General features: G+C 38.4%; 2 protein-coding genes across 2 annotated transcripts; one reads left to right on the forward strand and one right to left on the reverse strand.

Annotated features, from left to right (window-relative positions):
* Positions 1–61: 61 nt before the first annotated feature.
* On the reverse strand, positions 62–3,163 carry LOC122995803 (protein ABHD15). Its single transcript, XM_044371170.1, has 3 exons — positions 2,402–3,163; positions 1,740–1,969; positions 62–788 (listed from the first exon to the last, which is right to left on the reverse strand). Exons 1-3 carry the CDS (start codon positions 3,161–3,163, stop codon positions 62–64), a joined length of 1,719 nt encoding a protein of 572 aa, XP_044227105.1.
* Positions 3,164–6,347: 3,184 nt separating this feature from the next.
* On the forward strand, positions 6,348–15,674 carry LOC122995618 (von Willebrand factor A domain-containing protein 7-like). Its single transcript, XM_044370938.1, has 16 exons — positions 6,348–6,358; positions 8,105–8,289; positions 8,459–8,731; positions 9,210–9,303; positions 9,432–9,560; positions 9,660–9,846; positions 10,531–10,706; positions 10,913–11,025; positions 11,108–11,224; positions 11,729–11,935; positions 12,032–12,164; positions 12,509–12,640; positions 12,879–12,971; positions 13,055–13,332; positions 13,446–13,739; positions 14,511–15,674. The coding sequence occupies exons 2-16, from the start codon at positions 8,113–8,115 to the stop codon at positions 14,991–14,993; spliced, it is 2,886 nt and encodes a 961-aa protein (XP_044226873.1). The 5' UTR covers positions 6,348–6,358; positions 8,105–8,112; the 3' UTR covers positions 14,994–15,674.
* Positions 15,675–19,998: the final 4,324 nt, after the last annotated feature.

Here is a 19,998-nt window from a genome sequence, read left to right on the forward strand (position 1 = left end):
AAGTAAAACTCCAAAGTTGATAAAATCTCTCTCTCCAGATTTCTCGACCCTTTCTTTCTCCTTAGCGTGTATATGACCTCTTCCAGGTGAAGTTCCCTTCCTCTACTTCCACACTGCTCTGTTCAGGCGCATGAGATCTTTGTCTCCTCATCATGGTGGTTCTCCTTCTGCGAGGTGGAGCCATGTTGCTGGTCCTGTTCCTCTGCCCGGTGTGACTGTATTCTCCTGCAGGACCATCCTTCTCTTCCCCTTTCAGGAAATCAGCCATTACCCTGAAGTACTCCAGAACTGCGATGTGACTCCAGTTACCTTCCTCTACCTCCTCATTCCCAGTCCTCCTTCCGTCGCTCTCTTCATGGCCCTCCAGATTGAACCCACAGTGCCCTCCTCTGTCTGTCAACACCAGAAGGAAATAAGGGTTGCTCTGGAAAAGCGGAAGGGGCACGGTGGACACAGGTGGGAGGAGAGGGTCATCACAGCTGCAAATGCAGAGCACAGGCACCGCCACCTCATCTGCATCTCTGAGTGGTTCATTCCTCTCCCAGTAGCTGTCCCAGTCCTTGGCAGGGGAAGCTCTCTCGCCCAGTCCCCAGGCCACTGAGGGTGCCAGGCCCCGTGAGGAAGAGGATCCTGAGCTCAGCCCAGAGTTTAGAGAGCTTATTGGAGGTCTCGGGGCTCTCTGCTGATGCTGGGCTGAAGAGCAGAAAAGAGTTTCCTCAAAGTCTCTGAGGGAGGAACAGCTGAGGGCTCGATCCACATCCAGCACTGCTCTGAAGGAACTGCCATATCTTATGATGGCAACAAGTGATGAACAAAACAAAATAAGTTGTTATGATTATGTCCATATGGCATCCATATCTGTACTGTAACTAGCATGAATTAGAGTAATGTGGGACGATTTCTGCAATTGGCACTTAAGTTATATATTTTATGAAGCCAATACATTATATCTGCACCCAATACCTCAAGGTGTTTTCTAATCATATCAGAAAAAAGAACGCAAACATCACACTAGGAGAAGAAATGGTAAATATAAGTGTTCCTTGTGTTGTGCCAAAGTGGTCAGCAACACTCGAGGCCAAAGTGTATGCCCATATTTGGTCATTTCAGTAATTACAATGTTTTTGCTGTTACAGATAATATAGTAATGTATTATTTTATGTATTAATATTAGTAATAATATACCTTGTAACCTGCCTAAAAATAAGTTAAAATCAAGCATTAAAAGACTAATTCCCCTGAATAACTATTGGCATTAGTCATTTAATGTACTTAAATGCATATTTCACCAGTTTAACAACACATATGACTGTCCCACATTAGTGGGATGATGAAAAATTGACAAAACATTTTTTCACCATATGATAGCATATTTTGAGACATGAATATATAAACACAATATGATAACAATTGCCAACATTGCTCCATTTATGACTTTAACATTGATTTATATCCTTAACATTGAAGTTTAGTCAAAATCCTTTGAAATGGACTTTACAGCAAGTACTTCCTGTTGGAAGACTGCCCTGTCCCACTTTATGGCATCACATATGTGGAGTCATGTGATTTCAATTACATGATACTCCAGGTTTAATTTGACAGCAGTCCTAATCACAAATATTTGATAGAAAAAGAGATAGATGCATCTGAGCTTATGTGTCCCATATTTGGAAGTGTCCCACATTACTCTAATTCACCCAATTATTAATACATTTTCATCTTGCTGTGATTTCCCTCACCTACTTAACTGTAGTTTCCGGTGAAACAGCACCGCCGAGCGATAAATAGGAGGCATAGCTGTTTCAAACCACAGCTGGCCCAGGAGTACAGGTGAGATGGCTGCAGCCGCTGTCAGGTATGAACTTGATCCACACTCTCCCAAGTAGGAAAGAAGAATCCCTGAACCTGAACCCTCGCTCACTGTGACCAGCGCAGAGGACGGGTGGCAGCTGTGGACATAAGCAACCGCCTGAAACATGAAACTTATCATCAGTGTCAGGTAAAAACATTGAATCAACAAAATATACATTTACAGAAAATTTCCCAGAGTCCAAGGTGAGATTTGATGAGATTGATGAGACAGTCCAAAACCTTCTTGAATTCAATGACATAAAATAGAGAAAACAGGCAAATCATCACCTTTGTGAAGCTGGAAACATTATATGTATTATATTTTCATATTTTAATATATAAATATACACATATAATATTTTTATTCTTTTTTGCTTGGCAAATGCCTTAAAACAATGTATCCACTATTAGAATGGCTCATTTTCTGTCCATTCATTAATTGCGTAGTCGACAGTCTCATGAAATCATTATTTACAAAGAAAACATAAGATGATAAAAATAAGAATGTGCCATTTGGTGCAAACCACAATAAAAAAAAATCTTTCTGTACCTGCTCAAGATCAGCTGGGTCTCCAAACTCAGTCAGGCGTGCTGTGGTCATCGGGCACCCCGCTGTGCCTCGAGGGTGAAACACCACCACATAGAAGCCTTGACGCATGGCTAAATGGCACAGCGCTTTCAGGTGAGGTGTCATCCCTCCCCAAGACTGCGGGATGAGGATGAGGACAGGAGGTGTTGAGGTGAAGCACCCCAGAGCTTTTCCTCCTGACTGATGCTCCTTCCTCCCCTCCCACCTCTTCCTCCCGACCGCCTCACCCAGTCTTGTCCCCACAGCCCAGTCCAGAGCTATATTTCCTCCATCCCTCAGTAACAGATGGTCTCTAGAGAACTGCAACGTGTCTCCATGTTGTCCACACAGCAGGCTGGACAGAGTCTGGAGGTGGGGGTCGCCTCTGGGCCAGGTGGCCAGTCTTGGCCTGGCCAGAGAGCCACAGTGCCGCAGCAGATATTTGGCCAGAGCAGTGGGTTTGCAAATCAGCCTGGGTCCATCTGACGTCTGGCCTGATCCAGATAAAATATCTGTCCCTGGTGATCCGGCCTCCTCGGTCCATGTTCTTGTATTTCTGTCTAGTGGCAGCTCCAGGATCAGGCAGATAATGACCCAGAGTCTCCAGCCTGCAGCCCTGACAGCCAACTTCGTCCAACAGCGCACTCTGGGCCAGCGGAGAGCCAGAGACAGCAGCAAAAGTAACAGTGACGGGAGCAAACAGAACAAGCAATCCCATACAAAGAGTGCCACTGGTGAATACATGATTGAGATTGTAGTTTCACATAAAATCCAAAGTCTTCTCAGGGACGTTTGTAACCTCAGACCCCCATAATTTAAAAACTCCTGCCTTGTTGTAAAAATCTAGCTAGATAAGTTGACTGCTATGCTGAAAAGTCATCTTTTTTTCTTCCAGTTTGTTAATAAATCCAAGAAGATTTAAGAGCTTTAAGATTTAAGAGAGATTGTTGTGTCCCCCCCACTGCAGCTCCTCCTCCCCTTTCTCCTCCCTCCATAAATCATTTACTGCAAGCTTAAGCTCAGATAGAAACTGAACAAACACAAGCCACATAAATCTGTCCCATTAATGTTAACATGTTTCCCCAGTTTATCAGTGAATATTTTTTTAATTGTTTATATAGCAGTGAAATGAAAGACTTGCTGTCCTTGTAAAAGTTCATTTGACATTTATATTCTAGCTCTAAACTAAACTAATAATAAATTCTGACCCTCGTTTCAAGATAGTTATAAGGAGACACATTCAGGGAAGCTTTTCAAATGGGGGGAATAAAATAATGACAGATGAATTATACAGTCACATGCATCAGAGCAGGGCCATGTTTTACCAGCAGCATCCCATTTTATACACTAAAGAGACTGACCAATATATTGGCTATATATTAATGCATCACAAATACACATCAGTATAAGTATAGTTTGTTTTGCCAGATATGAAGAAAAACAAAATATATAGTTTTTATAGTAATTTAATTTCCAGTGAAGTTTGAGGTTAAACACATACTGTCATAGTATTATTGTCAGTGGTGGACTCAGGCTATCTCAGGGGCAGGGGCGAAAAAATATAAAGGGCACTTGATACATTCAATGGGCCCCCACTTCACAATGTTTTTCTCCCATACAGCGCGCATTTAGCTGTAAAATATCTGCTTCATTACCTCTTTCTCACAACACTTATACAAACAATTGCCAATCCAAGGTTAAAAATTATTATCGCCCAATATAACATCAGATTTTAACTGTTCTCAAACATTAATGGTCAAGATTTACCATTAAAGATCCTTCCAGATGTGTTATGACCCGCAAAAATACTCTGCACAGACTAATCATTAGTGTCTGATATAGTTTTTCCACAAGAATGTTCAATTAACTTGTTAAAACAAATCTTCACATCTACTGATTCTCCCTCATTAAAAAATCCAAAATCTATTAATATTCAAACATTTTAAAAGTTTGACTGCTGAACACAAGATGTCCCCTACTTCACTGTAAAGTCCATTCTCAGTGTTAGTACACTGGAGACTTCAAGTTTCCACATCACACTTGTGTAAGTAGCATACCGGACCATGATTTGCTCCAAACTAGTTGAGATGTCACAAATCATTCTTGTAGGTACACGCTGTAAAGTCTAAAGTGAACACAGATAAACTTTCCACTTTCGGCAGATGAATGCGAAAACAGCCTTCTAGTGTCAAACTCTGCACATATATCATTCTGCACAGTGAAGCTCAAACATCAGAGTCAAGTAACAAGAAGCAACACACACATTTCTGAGTGGAGGGGGGACATAAACTATCTTATCTTGAAGTTTCCATCCCTGTGTGTGACCTTTGACTTATAGCCACTCTGACTGAAATATCACAACAACTGTCGGGTGGATTGAAATCTACAGATATTCATAGTGGCCAGATGATGCATCCTAATGATTTCGGTGATCCTTGACTTTTCCTTCACTGTGGGGGTGCTCAATGGATACAGAGAGCAGCTGCATGTTCACCTGCCTCTTAAAAAAGTAGCCATCGCAGTTCATTACTCATTCATTATTTCATTTCATTTCTCTATATCGTTTGACACCGGAGATATATTTCCCCACAATGCTCTGTTGTACACAACACATGGTGAACATTATACCTGCTAAAATCAGCATGTTAGTATCTGAGCATGTTAGTATGCGGAGGTTTGCAGAGTTCCAAGCGCTCTTGTGGGTAAGTACAGTCTCACAGAGCTGCTAGTATGGCTGCTGACTCTTAACAGAGTAGCAGTCACACAACTTACAACATGTTACTCCAGTTGTTAGTCTGTAGCTCATTCTGCCAAATACTTAAAGTTTCTCACACAGCCTGTGATTATGAGAAATTAACATTAAAGTATCCAGTAGAGTGTTTTGTTTGTTTATTTGTTCAGTCAACTTAAAAGAGCAGTTCCTCTTTAACCATGTGCAGTACCAATCTGTCAGCAGTATTTCATCTAATCTAATTCCTGCCTGCGGGTGTTTCTGTTTCACCCCTCAGCCCCTATCTGTCTATACAAGCATATTTTTTAGCAAGAAGTATGCAATGGATCCAAGACATTTCAATAACCACTATCGCTTAAATGAATCATCTCTCCCCACACAACCCCCATCTTTTTTATTTAAAAAAAAAAAAAGTGTGTGGAAAATATCTTTTGATAATTATTTTCTCATCAAACATTTTTATTTCTTGACCATGATGGTAAAACATAATTATATATAGTTATAGATAAATATTTAGACAATTAATATAAAGGATCATAAATTGATAAATAATTAAATAAGTCATTAAAATATGTTTTCTCTAATCAACATATAAAATGTCAAGTTTGTTACACAAAATGTTAGAATGAAAATTGGAAAATGACGTCTTTAAGGCCATGAACACACACACACACACACACACAAATAAATGAAACAAATAATTAAACTTATTTCTCAGGTGAAAAGTGGATAGTTCTACAGGAGGCCAGAGTGGGCATGTTTGTGTGTGTGTGATAATTTCTCACACAACCAGTTTTATTATGTCAGATATGAAATTAGGTTGAGTTCACAAATAATTACACCGCACCTTTTTACCGTAAGTGGAGATTGCAGGAAACAAAAGTGAAAGTCAATAAATAAACCTGTTATCTTCAGATCATAAACTAATGGATATCATGAATTATGAATAAGATAAATGTAACACTAAATGTAACTTTATATTTTTGTGGAAGAAAGTGAAGAAAAACAAACGAAAAACAAAGTTATTTCAAACTCTTTGTTTTAAACATTTAACATTTCCACACAACCAAATCATAACGAGGATGTTGTCACACATAGGCAACAAGTCAAACAGGTACCAGGATGGTCGTGACTCCGCCCTGATCATGGATCTTTATAAATGAAGTTGCCAAAGTAAAAATATAGTGGACAGGACGACATTGAGACCTGTAAGTAAAGTGTTTTCATAACTGGTGATTAATGATTATCTATATAAAATAAGATTTGACATGGTCTGATTTTTACTTTTTTAATATATAAGTTATGATTTTATGAAGTTATGAAGTTCAAATCATTTAGAAAACTATTTATATTATTTAGTAACAAAACAATTCATTCACTTTTTGTGGGGTTTTTTGTTTGTTTTGCTTTCCTAGTTTTACAAATTTGGTGAATGTAAGTATTGAATAGTTACACTGGTATAATAAAGGTCTACCATTTAGGTTCACATGGCGCTTTACGCACATCTTGTGTATGTATGTGTATTTAACAGTCACAAAACAGAGTTGGCATTTGACTATTTACTCAAGTACTATACTTTTTGTAGTTCTTCTAGATTATATTACCACTCCACTCTTTATTTCAGAGGGAAATTGTAGGGAGATTGTACTTTTTACTCCACTACATTTATTTGACTGCAATAATTACCAGTTGCTTTGATTATTAGTTTTTTTTTTCATCCAAAGCATATGATCAGTTTATACAATAGTGTGTACATCAGTAATAATAATCCAATAATATAATATTTTACTGGAAACAGACTCTGTTACAGGCCATTCTGTGTAATACAGACTTCTTTTGAGTTGCTGGGTAGATCTCTTTTTAGGGTTGTGTGGCAGCCACATGCACAAAAACTATTGTTTAGGCAGAAGGTAAGAATATACAGTATGTTTCCCTTCTCAGAAGCTGTGAAGTATTTTGGATACAGCATACCTCACAAACATCTGTGAACTTCCAAAACATTTACAATGATTACAATTATTACTATGTGAAAGTTTTGCTGCCTCTGAGATTCAATAACCTGTTATCAGCTCTGTGCTTTGTTTTCTGTCTTGCTTTATGCAGAAGCATGCTGGTTTTTCTGTCCCCAAAAAATCCCAGAAATGAAATGAATCATAATGTACATAACGCTCTCATTCATATCTCAGTGTTATCACATTGAGAGAACAGGTCCAACAAGTTCAGCACAACAATGACTCCATTATGAAACATCATAAATCAAGTGTTGCCACAATACAGAGGAAATCAAGACGTTTGTTTACTGATATTTGTTCAATTGTAATGATTAGTCAAACTAAAAGAAAAGGATGGATCATTTTTAACCATGCTAACGGCATTTCTCTATGAATGGCAATGTCGTTGCGTCAGTTGGTCTGATCGCCACTTTAGTACAGACTGAAATATCTCAACAACTATCTGACGGATGAAGATGAAATCTTGTACAGATATCGATGGTGCCCAGAGGATTAATCCTGATTTTGGAGATTCCTTGACTTTTGGCCCCCCTTTGAGGTTGACTTCTGTGGTTTTGAAAAATCTCAACAACTGTTGATTGCCATGAAATCTGGCACACACATTTATGTCCCCCTCAGGATGAATTGTAATCACTTTGTTGATCCCTAACTTGACCTTTAGTGACAAAATCAGGTGAAAATTTCGATGACATGTCCAATGACAAAATACTTGTAACTAACTAATAACTAATGACAGCCCATCCACCTCAATAATTGTAATTGGAGCCTGTGCTTACTTCACACCATGTTAAGATCAAAACTGAATTTCATGGTCACCCATTTTTTTAGTGCTACCTGACACTACCTGGGTAAGGACTGACCTTAATGACATGTTAGGCCATCTAGTTTTAAACCCGTAAAACTAGCTCTGATTTTCATCATTCTCCCATGCTCTATCGACAGGTTGTGCTATGATGTCTTGGCTGGCTGCATTGTGTCTCCTGCTTCTGCAGACTGGAGCTCTTGGGTTTGAAATTCGTGGAAAATCTCTGACTCATCAGGTGATCACAGAGAGAGCGATTTTAAATACCACCGTGCAGGTGTGCCGTGATCTGGCCAAGGCTGAGGGCAAAGACTTCACTTTTCCTGTAAGATTTAAATTCAACTTTCGAAATGACCAGTACATCTATCATTAATAAATCTGATTTGAAACTATAATAAAACTGTGTGTGTGTGTGTGTGTGTGTGTGTGTGTGTGTGTGTGTGTGTGTGTGTGTGTGTGTGTGTGTGTGTGTGTGTGTGTGTGTGTGTGTGTAGCCGCAGCCTTTTACAGCTGAATCTGTTGCTGTTGCCTGTGAAGCATCAAAATCATCCAGGAGTTTCCAGCAATCCATCAGGTCGATCCAAAAAATGAATAAACGAGTAGACTTAAGGCATGCCTTCGATATATCCTATCACTTTGATGATGAGGCTTTTGCAGGAGGAAGGGACATAATCACATCAGGATTATCAGCTATAAAAGCCAGCAACCAGCAAGAGAACTTCGAGGCGGCGAGAGAAAAACTAGGAGAAATCCTACACCCTTTACAGGTATTTTCTGTTATTGCTTTTGTTTTTTTAAACAGTTTCTGGTACAAATGTAACACTTGAGAACTCTTCATACAACAGTTTCATGTTGAACAAGCATGCTTTTTTCATGGCTTTGAAAAAACATGCTTTACAATTCAAGTGCAACAACCAGCACAACAGTGTACTTCCATAAGACAGTTTGAAAATGTATTTCAAAATTGCACGTACAGTACTGTACATTTAATTTTACAACAGCCTATGAAAGGAAACAACTTTGAGGTGTAAGAAATAGAGGAGTGAATATAACTGGTGTCTTTGCACAGTTAATCCATCCTGTCAATCCAACAGAAAAATCGTTTTGGCAGCAAATTGACTTGCAAAGCTGCCTGTTGATGTACAGAGCTGCACGAAGAGTGTAGTAAAAAATGTAAGTTAGCTGCTGTTATTAACATATTAATGCTGTAAATATTTATCTTGTCTTCCTTTCATTAATCTGAAGGATTTCTACAGTCACAGTAACTGGGTGGAACTGGAGAACAAACTCCCAAACTCCAATCTGATCCGATCAGGCACCAGCATTGGTAACATAGCAGGTAAAGAGATCATATAATGTCAGTATGTGAGCTGAGGAATGCATATGATGTGATTAAAGAGATAGTTTCATAGAACAAAACATTAACAATTTGCTTGGTTTGGTTTAATTTGGTTTATTTTCGTACAGATGAAATCAGAGAGACCTGTCGCAACTGTGATGGAGACGACTGCAGGAACAACATTTTGGAGGATATCCTGCGGGAAAATATACTTACGTCAGGATATTTTAGTATTCTGTTCTCAAGCAAACAGAAAGGTAATTGCTTCTTTTATTCACATTTCAAAACGACTGTCACAGCAATGACTTCCGATTTTCAAAACATTTTGTTTTCGTTCTGTTTCTAATGCTGAACAGGAAAATGCAGCCATGGAGGTAAATTTGATCGAACAAGAAAGACAGAGCCTACTGGTGGGATCAACAAAGACAATGTAAATTCAGACCATGGACATCTCCACACTAAAGCAGCAAATATGGCGATAGCTGCAACCAGTCAGCTACTTGAGGACATTCGAGGAGCTGCTGGTGACAGACCATTCCTCCAGTATGAAACCCATTCTGCACATTTCATTTATGTACTGTAAAATGATGCTCAATGTTTTTTTCCCCAACTATTTGTCTGCATTCTTCTGTCGTCCTCCCTGAGGATGATGGGAATCTTGGGAAGCTGTGACATAACTTCCAAAAGTTTTAGGGGCCAAAAGATAAAATAAATTTTACATTCAATCCTTTGTCAATGTAGGTATGACTGTTTTATTTATATCCACATACCCAGAGAAATGTTAAAAAAGGAGTAAAAATACTCTATTACAAGTAAAATTCCTGCATGAAAAATCCTACTTAAGTAAAAGAACATGAGTATTAGCATCAAAATGTAGTTTAAGTATTGCAGTAAAAGTAGTGGTTTGGTCCCTCTGACTGATATATTATTATATATGACATCATTAGATTATTAATACTGAAGCATCAGTGTGTAAGCAGCATATTACTGTTGTAGCTGCTGGAGGTGGAGCTAGTTTCAACTACTTTATATATATTTAGCTAGTTTAGTCAATTGTCTCTTTTTTGTGAGTTTTTTGAGTTTTTTGTGGTGCAACTGTGGTTTTAATTTAGTAATGCGTAAATCTCCACTTAGCAAACACTTAAGTTATAACTAGGCTAAGTTTGAACTTAGCTCCTGTAGTTCAAAGTTTGTTAATTCCTTTATCCGTCTGTCTCCATCACTCAGGATGATGGGACTCTCCAGAGGATCCAGTAAAGCTCTTTGTTTCGCGATCGACACAACAGGAAGCATGAGTGATGACATTGCGGCAGTGAGGGACGTCACTTCCTCTATAATCAACAGCAAAGTGGGAACAGAGGATGAGCCCTCTGTTTACATACTGGTACCTTTCAATGATCCAGGTAGGATCTTAATGCCCCAGACACGACTTTACATTCCCGTCTATCTTTTTCCTATCATTTTCTGTATACTTGTTGGAATATTGTACCTATAAGTCAGCGCCATAGTATGACAATAACAGTAGCTGTACATTATAAAGTACTGACATAACATAGACACAATATGAGAAGTAACACATTTCTTTCTCCTGTCTCCTCCTGAACCCCAGATTTTGGGCCACTGATGAGGACTACAGACCCACAACTCTTCAAGAATGCTATTAATTCACTGACAGCAACTGGTGGAGGAGATCTGGAGGAAATGAGTCTTTCAGGACTTCAGGTGCTGTGATGTATGTGTGACTACTTCAAAATCTGTCCTGCAAAAACTACTGTATCATTGCTGTCCTATTTGCCTCATACAGCTGGCTTTAACTGGTTCTCCACCTAATTCTGAGATCTTCGTCTTCACGGACGCACCTGCTAAAGACACACATCTGAGAAGTACAGTGTTGGCACTCATAGAGCAGAAAAAGACGGTGGTGAGTAGCCAATGTAAATCTGTCAAAAAAAAGAAAAGAAAATACAAACTCATAATGTAAAAACCTAATGTAATAAGACTAAAGACATGCTAGAAGCTCTATGAGGTACTTGATGGGAACATGAGCACGTGTAGCAACTTTAATGGTAATACATTCAATAGTTGTTGAGAAATTTCACTCACAACCACAAATCTGAACCTTATGGTGGCGCTGGAGGAAGAGTCAAGGAATCTCCAAAGTCAGTAGGATTCATCCTCTGGGGACCCTGAAAGTCTGTATAAAATTCCCTGCTAATCCATCAAGTAGATGGAAGTAAACTTTAACATGCTGGTGGCGCTGGAGGAAAAGTGATAGGGTCACCAAAGCCAATAGGATTCTTCCTATGGGTACAGTGAATATTTGTACCTAATGTTATGGAAATATTAGATAATGATACCTTATAACTCAAATCCTCTCTGTGTATCCGTTATGGCTCAAATCATCATTCACCTCTTTTCTTTTCAGGTTAATTTCATGATAACTTCCATATTGTTTCGTCGTCGAAGACAGATTGATAACGACCAACAACAAAAACTCACTCGAATGGTGGCATCAGATGTGCAATTGTACAGAGACCTAGCTCAGGCTTCAGGAGGTCAGGCTATTGAAGTCACAAAGAGTGAGCTCCCTGAGGTCACCAGCATCATAACTGAGTCCTCCAGCTCCTCTCTGGTATTAATAAAATTCTCTCACTGGCCATTACTAATGATTTATTTTTTTAAATAAATAAAAAATCAGCTGTGTCACCAGTTTCATGTTATCTCGTAGGTGACCCTTCTGCAGGCAGCCAGGAACCCAGGAAAAGCAGAAAATTTCACTTTTACAGTTGATGAGACAATAAGAAACCTCACAATTTACATCACTGGGACAGCTGTCACCTTTACTCTCGTCAGTCCCTCAGGTAACACTTCTTTGCAGGTGCAATCTTTTAAAGGCAGTATTTGTATTATGATTGCAGTTAATAAGCAATAATTTAGAAATACAAAACACAGTAATGTTTAGAAAAATAATATGTTAGTTTTACGTATTGGCGTAAGGCCAGATGTACAGGTAAAAGTATTTTAAAGCCACTTTGTGTAAGATTTGAAAAATTCCAATTTTAGCCCCATTGGTATTAGTATTACACAGTGGTAGACAACAATGCAGCTACTACTACAACTAGTGGTCTTTAAAATTAATTGCTATAAGTTTGTTTAACTCTTGGCCTTTTGACCAGTGTGCTTCATTTCTTGGCTTTATTTTTAGGTAACATGACAGGATCCTCAATCACTGCATCTCAATCAGTGGGAAACTTCCAGACTCTGCAGCTAAAAACACAAGCAGGACTGTGGGAAATAAGAATGGCGTCAACAAATCCCTACACTCTGAAGGTCGTAGGTGAGAACTCAATGATTATCTGAAAAAAACAGCTGTATGTCTTTTCACGGACTTTGCTTTCAACAGTTTTCATTGGAACTACTTTCTGCAAAAGGAATAGTGTTGGATTTGCAGTTTTGCAAATACTTTTGTAATACTAATTGGTGGGATGATGGTTTTTACTAATTCTATGTTTGTAAGCTCCTTTGTGTATGTGGCGTCTTTCGTTGATTTCTCTCCTTCAACCTTTTATTTGCAGGTCAGAGTGGCATTGACTTCCTGTTTGACTTTTTGGAGGTATCTCAGGGCCCGTTCGGAGGTTTTGATGTTATAGACAATCGCCCCAGAGCTGGTAAAGGACAACAAATTATATGATATTCTGAAGTAACATGGTCAATTTAGACATACTTCAGTGGATTTTCTCTTTTTCTGAAGGTGTTAATGGTAGCCTGATGGTGACGGTAACTGGGAGCGACTCCGCCACAGTGACAGAGGTCACTCTGGTTGAATCTTTGGGGTCAGGAGAGGTTAACGGCAGCGTGGAGGCTCAGGGTGGTAGAGACTTCTTAGTTCATTTTGACAGGATACCATCACAGGAGTTTGTGGTGCTCATAAAGGGGCAAAACAGCAATGGTTCCTCCAAAGCATCCTCAGTGTTGTTCCAAAGACAGTCACCCACCAGCATCAGAGCCTCTACTCTGACTGTTACTGCTGTAAGTAAAACACATGAATCTAAAAACCTATGATATGCTTTTTAAGATTCACTGCCAAAGTCTTTTAATTATACAGCTAATGCTGACTGTTTTCTGTTTTCCTCTGTATTTAGGATGATTCAAACAACGTCTTAGTACCAGGAACACCACTGTCAGTGCCCTTCTCTGTGATGACCAGCGGTGCAGGAGGAAACTTCAACATTCAGGCTAACAATGACCAAGGTTTTGCCTCATCTTTCCCATCCAGTTTAATCCTGGAAACTGGAGGCAGTGCTAACAGTACAGTGAACCTCACAGCGCCTCTCAACACCGCATCTGGTACTGACGTCACCCTGACCATTGAGGCCGAGGCTCCTGGGGGCACAGACACCAACTACATTGTGTTGCGTTTCACTGTACTTGAAACGGTAACTCTCTAGTTGAGAAAGAAAATGACATTTGAATAAATGTTAAGGCAATGAATAATGTTTCTAGCTCTTTAAAGGGGACATATCGTGCTTTTTGTGATTTTCTCTTATTTTTATACTATTACAATGTTGGACGTTAAACATGGTCAAAGGTCCAAAACTTGAGGCAAATGTATGTAAAGATGCTCTCTGCAAGTCAAAAGCTAGGACTTCAGCCTGCTCTGAACACTTTGTTTGCAATGTTACCTCTACTTCCTCCTCCTGATTATGTCAGATTGTTCAGGCATGCCCACAAACAACCTTTCATTCTGTAGCCTTTGTTGCTCATGGTTTCTCAAGGTTGTTTATGTTGTCCACTCGCATATTTCGGATCAGATTCGGGCTCAAACATGTATGAATGTATTTGAAAAGTTTCCATTTCAAGTAAAGAAGAGAAACAGAAGTGAAATCCTGCTATTACTGTTAAACCGCTGGAGGTCTGCTGAGACGCAGCTTCTGGAGGCTAACCAGTCAGAACAGAGTGGGCTCATCGGGAGGGGGTCCTTAAAGAGACAGGAGCTAATACGGTCTGTTTCAGGCAGAGGCTGAACTGAGGGGCTGATTTAAGTATAAAGATTTTGAACTGTAAATCATGCAAATATTTCAGTAGAGCACAAGAATATAAATATGAACCTAGAAATGTGCATGATAAGTCCCCTTTAAATCCCTTCATCAATGTTTATTGGTCACTCAATGATGGAAAAACTTGCTGACTTTTTCTTCTCCTCATAGGTGACTGATTTCACTGAGCCAGTGTGTCAGCTGCTCAGCCTGCAGTCCAACTGCTCTAACAACTGTAGCTCATCGATGTGGGAGCTCTCCGTTCAGGTGACTGATGGGGCTGAAGGGACAGGTGTGGACCGTGTCAGCCTCAGACAGGGCAATGGAGCCCTGAACACCAGCCTGGCTGCTGGCAGCGAGAACGGAACACTGGTGTCCTACCGGGCTTCTTGCTGCTCGCCTGATGTGGAGCTGCTGGTTGTGGATCGCGTGGGTAATGTAGGCTCCTGTTCCTACTCTGTACGGGAAACAACCACCAATAGTCCTCAAACTACAGCCATCACCAATACAACCATCACCAATACAACTACCACGACACCACAGTCTACGACAGCTGTTACTTCTTCATCTACCAGAGCTTTTCAGCCTTTTCTTTTTTGCCTTAGCATTGTGATTCTAGGGCTCAGTTTACCACCTGAAATGGAGATGCACTGAGTGTTCACGTGTTGGTGTAGGGAAGAGTTTCATTTTAAAATGTTCTTTTGGCTTCTGAAAATCAACTACACACTCTTTACACTCAGCTGTAGCTAAAACTCATGCAGTCTAATACAACAGCCCACCAATAAATCCTATGAAGTTTATAATGACCAGTTTTCATTAAAACCTTTTTAGAGAGGTGTTGATTCAATTTTATGGTCATTTTGGAGGCTCTAGTTTGTTGTGCTGCTGAATTACACTGTCTGATACTGTGAGGTCTTCCTATTCTTCCTTATATTATAGTATTATTTTAATAATATGTAACATTAACTACATACAGTATATTATACTGTATGTATAACAGGGTGCTTGATGCAATCATAAGACCTTCATTAAAAGCTTAATCCAAATGTTGTGATTGAGACATAGGCCATGTGAGCATCTTAATTTAACTTCAATCAATTATTATTCATTTATATTTTGTGTACTTCTGATATTAAAATGTGGAATGGCATTGTTGATTTATTATTAATTGAATTTCACTAATCAAATGTATTTGATCATTTTAAATCATATATATATATATTTAATGCTTGCTTTTTCACACATGATTTCTATAAAAACATTAAGGATGACAATAAATGCTAAAAAAGTGATGTCCATTGTGGTCCTTTTGGGGTAAAAGGTCTATGGCAGCTTAGCAGTGTAACCAAGAGGTAACAATTAAATCAGATATACACAATATGTGATAAATAAATACCATTAAATAAACCTGTCTGTATAGTATTGCATTGACTGAAAATCTACAGCAACAGGTGACACATGACTTAAAATTACTTGCTTCTCCTATTTATTTAATGTCTTTCAATAGGCTGATCCACAGGACAGCAGCAGAACACAAAAATGATCATTAGAGCTCTGTCTAGTGGAGGAAGAATGAACGTCCATAACTCATAAAGAAGTCACTGAGATACTTCAGTACGTCACTATAAAGAATCCAAAACACAAGTACGAGTTGTATTCCACCACTTTCATGTGGTGTTTCAAGCTCATCAGGTCAAGCAGGTGTAGTGCATTTGCCTTTCCACACAATCACATGACCCCCCGACCCCTGACTGACGTTTGTAATGTGAGAATAACTGTGAAGGGGCAAAAAAGGAAAAAGTGCGACTAAATGGTGCATACAGTTTTGGTTAAGGGGAAATGGTTTTGTCACCGATGCATGTAACAAATAACAAAAAATACTCGTCAGACAGGTCACAGCAGACAACATATGAAAGACATACTGCCACAACAGTAGTAACACCACCACACAAACTTTAGTGTAGCTCAGGAGGCTGCTTGAATTAAACAGTACAATCATTTAGTACAATCAAACAATTAATAAATAAAGAATGGCCATAAGTGATGCACCTAACAACAGGACAATAAAATCAGAAATAAAATGAAACCTTACAAATTATGTCAAGAACACTCTTATCACATGCGATTCAAACGTTTCACAGCTGTGGGCTCCAAAGACCCTCTAAATCTTTCTGTGGAGCATCTTGAACTTCTTTTTAAACTATTAAAATCACCATCAAACTGAACTCTCCTCCTGGTTGTTTCCTCTAAAACTGTTTCTAACTGTTTCTGAAACCAATTATAGATTCAGCTTCTTAAATAAACTTGTTAATCCTGTTCCAATGACTGTTAGTAATAAACAGTGGTTCATTTTTGCCCTTACATAGAGGACAACAGTGGTGACAACAGTTTGTGTTCTTCACATCATGTTATTCTGCTTTTCTGTATAAAAGTATTTTTCCTTATCATATAAAGGGAATTTCCACAGCCGATATCCTGTCTGGTGTGAATTCACCACTTTCAGTTGTGTATTTAGGTTTCTCTCTTGTACATTACATTATATGATTTTAAAGATAATATAATCTAAGAGTAACTGTTATTGCTGAATGATCACACAGAGTTATCAGTGACATTAGTAAGAAAACTAAATTAAAAAGCGAAAGGGACTCAAGCCGTGCCCTCAGCCTTCCGGTTTACCATATCAGGTACATCACGTTCATCAGAGATTTGACAGTCAGATGTAGTGTACTGTATCTCAGTGAGAGTGTGACCACTGCAACGTGATGCTGGCAGAGGAGGAGCAGGTGTGTGTGTGTGTTATCGCTGTCTCTCACCTGTGACACTGCAGGTAAGTATGGTTGGGTACACAGCATGGGACGCTTTCATCTCTCTCCACGTCTGCATCTTACACTTAGGCACAGTAAGTGACACAACACTTAGGTGTTGTGTCACTTACTGTATCTGAGACATTATTTACAGTAAAACTTCCTCAGTTCAATGCTGATGTGGTGGTGTCATCATGTCAAGAAACTATTCAGAAGTATTTGTCATTGTCTGTGACTGTTGAGTTACAGCAACATTTTGGCATGCTGCCATGATTTTCAGAGCTTGTTTGCAACAGAGGCTGTTTTCAGGACTGATGCACCTTTTTGAGCTCTTTGTTTGTGCATCAGATTGATTTGAACTCCCTAAATTTAAAGCTATCAGGGTTTTTATTTTTTCAAACTGCGGAAAGCTTCTTCCAGAGTCATATGTTGTTGGTGAACTGCCTCTTTAGAATAATGGGTGCAGGCTTATAATAAATGCCTCTACATTTTATAAAACAACACAACGACGTGTCATTAAAATGTTGGATAATGTACTGAGAAGTAACCAAATGCATGTGACTAAAAGATGAACTTTAGTTTCCCTCACAAATCCAGCTCAACATGTTTTAAGGCATTTGCTTTTGTCCATTCTTTAAAACTAAGTTTCATGTTGAGACAGTTGAGTGGTTGTAGAAAGAAAGTATTGTTATCTGCACTTTCACCAACCGTCGCAGTTATTGTGAAGCTTGTTAGTCATGTATGTGTCACAAATACCAGCTACAGTCAGACACCTGTGGTTACAAAGAAATGAAAATGAAGCAGACTTCATCTGATACTTTACTAAGTCTTCTGTCAAAAACCTTTAGGTGTCTTATTGAATTCCATCCTTAATTTTAAATGCATGTAAGTAAGATTGTCCAATCTTGCTTTTATCAACTAAGCAACATTGCAACTAAAGCAACTAAAATCCATTCATATCTGAGCTTCACAGACACAGAATCCATCATACATGCTTTCATTTCTTCATGTTTATATTACTGTAATGGTCTCCTCGCTGCCATAAATCAGAAAATAATTCATAGACTCCAAATTGTACAGAATGCAGCCACCAGACTACAAACAAAAACCAAGAAAACTGGCCATATTACTCCCCTCTTAATGTCTCTACATTGGTTACCAGTTTATTACAGAATCGATTTTAAGATTATGAGTTTTAAAGCACTTCATGGCCTCGCTCCAGATTATATTTCTGAATTACCAACCTGAACATAGTCTGAGGTCCTCAGACAGGAAGTTGTTGGTAGTTCCCATGTCTCAGTGTAAGACTAAAGGTGACAGAGCTTTTGTTGTTGGGACGCCTTTCAACTTTGGTACAACTTGCCTGATATCCTCTTTTAAATCGCTTCTGAAAACACATTTCTTTCTACAGGCTTTTGAATAATCAGTCTTAAATATTTAAAATTTAAATTTAAATTTTATTCAGTTTTGAAAAAATTTGTCTGTTTGTGTTTATTTGTGTTTGTTTTTTGCTTTTTCATTTTGTAAAGCACTTTGTAATCTGTGGGTTTGATAAGTGCTAACTCACAATAATAATAATTATTATTATTGTTATTAGTAGTAGTAGTAATAGTAGTATCAGTATCAGTATTATTATGTTAATGATCCCTGTCATGCAGCTGTGTTCACTCATCATGATTGATAACAGACACAACACAGAACTCTGTGGCTTGCATATTATTATATAATATTAACATTAAAGCAGCAACAAATTATTTTTATCTACCCAGTTTGGATCTGCACAGTGTGTATTTTTGTTTTACTCTCAGCTCTTGCCAGTCATATTGTTTTCATTAAGAAGAATGTGCGGTATCTAAAACACATGCCAAAACCAGAAGGTTTTGTACCAGTCACTCCCACACAGAAAATGCAGAGTACATCTGTGTACTCAGCAGAGACAAACCTAACTGGAAAAAAGACATAACTAGTATTAATAATAATAATAATGATAATAATAAGAAGAATAACAGTAAATAATATTATGAGAAGAACTGTGAAGATGCAGCAATAAGACACCATAATTACTATTTACTATTTACTATTTACTAGTTTTCCAAAGATTTTGTGCCATCACTTTACCAGATAGGCATAAACAGGCTACTGACAGGAATGTTTCTTATTTGCAGAATCATACCAAAGCAACAGGTTGAACAAGTCTTGACGCCACCCTGACCACGCGCTGTAGCACTATAGCTTGTGTTGCCACAATAACGATTAAGTGTGAAGGACAGCGTTGACCTAAGGTACAGTACTCTTTATACTCATGATTAATGGGAATGCCTGAAAAATAGATGTTAAATCAGACTTTTACTACATACAGCAGGAAAAACAAACAAACATATTTTATGGTCTAAAAGCTGCTTTAATATGTTTTATTTGAGTTATACATTTCTTAATTTTTGTGTTTTCTGGCTCTATGGATGTAAGATGTAACAATTTCAATCAGTTGTCATACACAATATATTCAAAGAGTTGAGTTGAATTTTAAATCTTAAAGAAGAAATAAATGACAGTGACTATTTTCAGTGTGCTCATGCTTTAATTTCAGATTTGAATGTGAATTAAACCCGGAAACTCAATAAAAATCAGTTATTATGAGCATAATAGAGAGAAGATCGAGAGCTTCAGCTGTATGGGGATGATTTATGTAATCTGCACCTGTATCATTGGAATAAAGGTGCTTCACTGCATCAAATTAATGCTTTTTGTTTTAAGAGTTTGAGGGCAATGACACAGCTGGTATTATACAGTATTAATAGATGCTGTCATTTTGTCATTTTGTGATCCAAATTATGGAGTGAAAGCTTGTAAACGTC

Source organism: Thunnus albacares, chromosome 13 (genome assembly GCF_914725855.1).
Source record: "Thunnus albacares chromosome 13, fThuAlb1.1, whole genome shotgun sequence".
Taxonomy (NCBI): Eukaryota; Metazoa; Chordata; class Actinopteri; order Scombriformes; family Scombridae; genus Thunnus; species Thunnus albacares.

What these genes read in the sequence shown, in the direction of transcription:
- LOC122995803 (XM_044371170.1), bottom strand. Translation starts at nt 3,163, where the DNA reads ATGTATTCACCAGTGGCACTCTTTGTATGGGATTGCTTGTTCTGTTTG. An exon ending in ACCCAGCTGATCTTGAGCAG is followed by an intron (nt 1,970 to 2,401) that starts GTACAGAAAGAT and finishes TTCATGTTTCAG; the next exon opens with GCGGTTGCTTATGTCCACAG. An exon ending in CGGAAACTACAGTTAAGTAG is followed by an intron (nt 789 to 1,739) that starts GTGAGGGAAATC and finishes TGCCATCATAAG; the next exon opens with ATATGGCAGTTCCTTCAGAG.
- LOC122995618 (XM_044370938.1), top strand. Translation starts at nt 8,113, where the DNA reads ATGATGTCTTGGCTGGCTGCATTGTGTCTCCTGCTTCTGCAGACTGGA. An exon ending in AAATCCTACACCCTTTACAG is followed by an intron (nt 8,732 to 9,209) that starts GTATTTTCTGTT and finishes ATTAATCTGAAG; the next exon opens with GATTTCTACAGTCACAGTAA. An exon ending in TGAGTCTTTCAGGACTTCAG is followed by an intron (nt 11,026 to 11,107) that starts GTGCTGTGATGT and finishes TGCCTCATACAG; the next exon opens with CTGGCTTTAACTGGTTCTCC.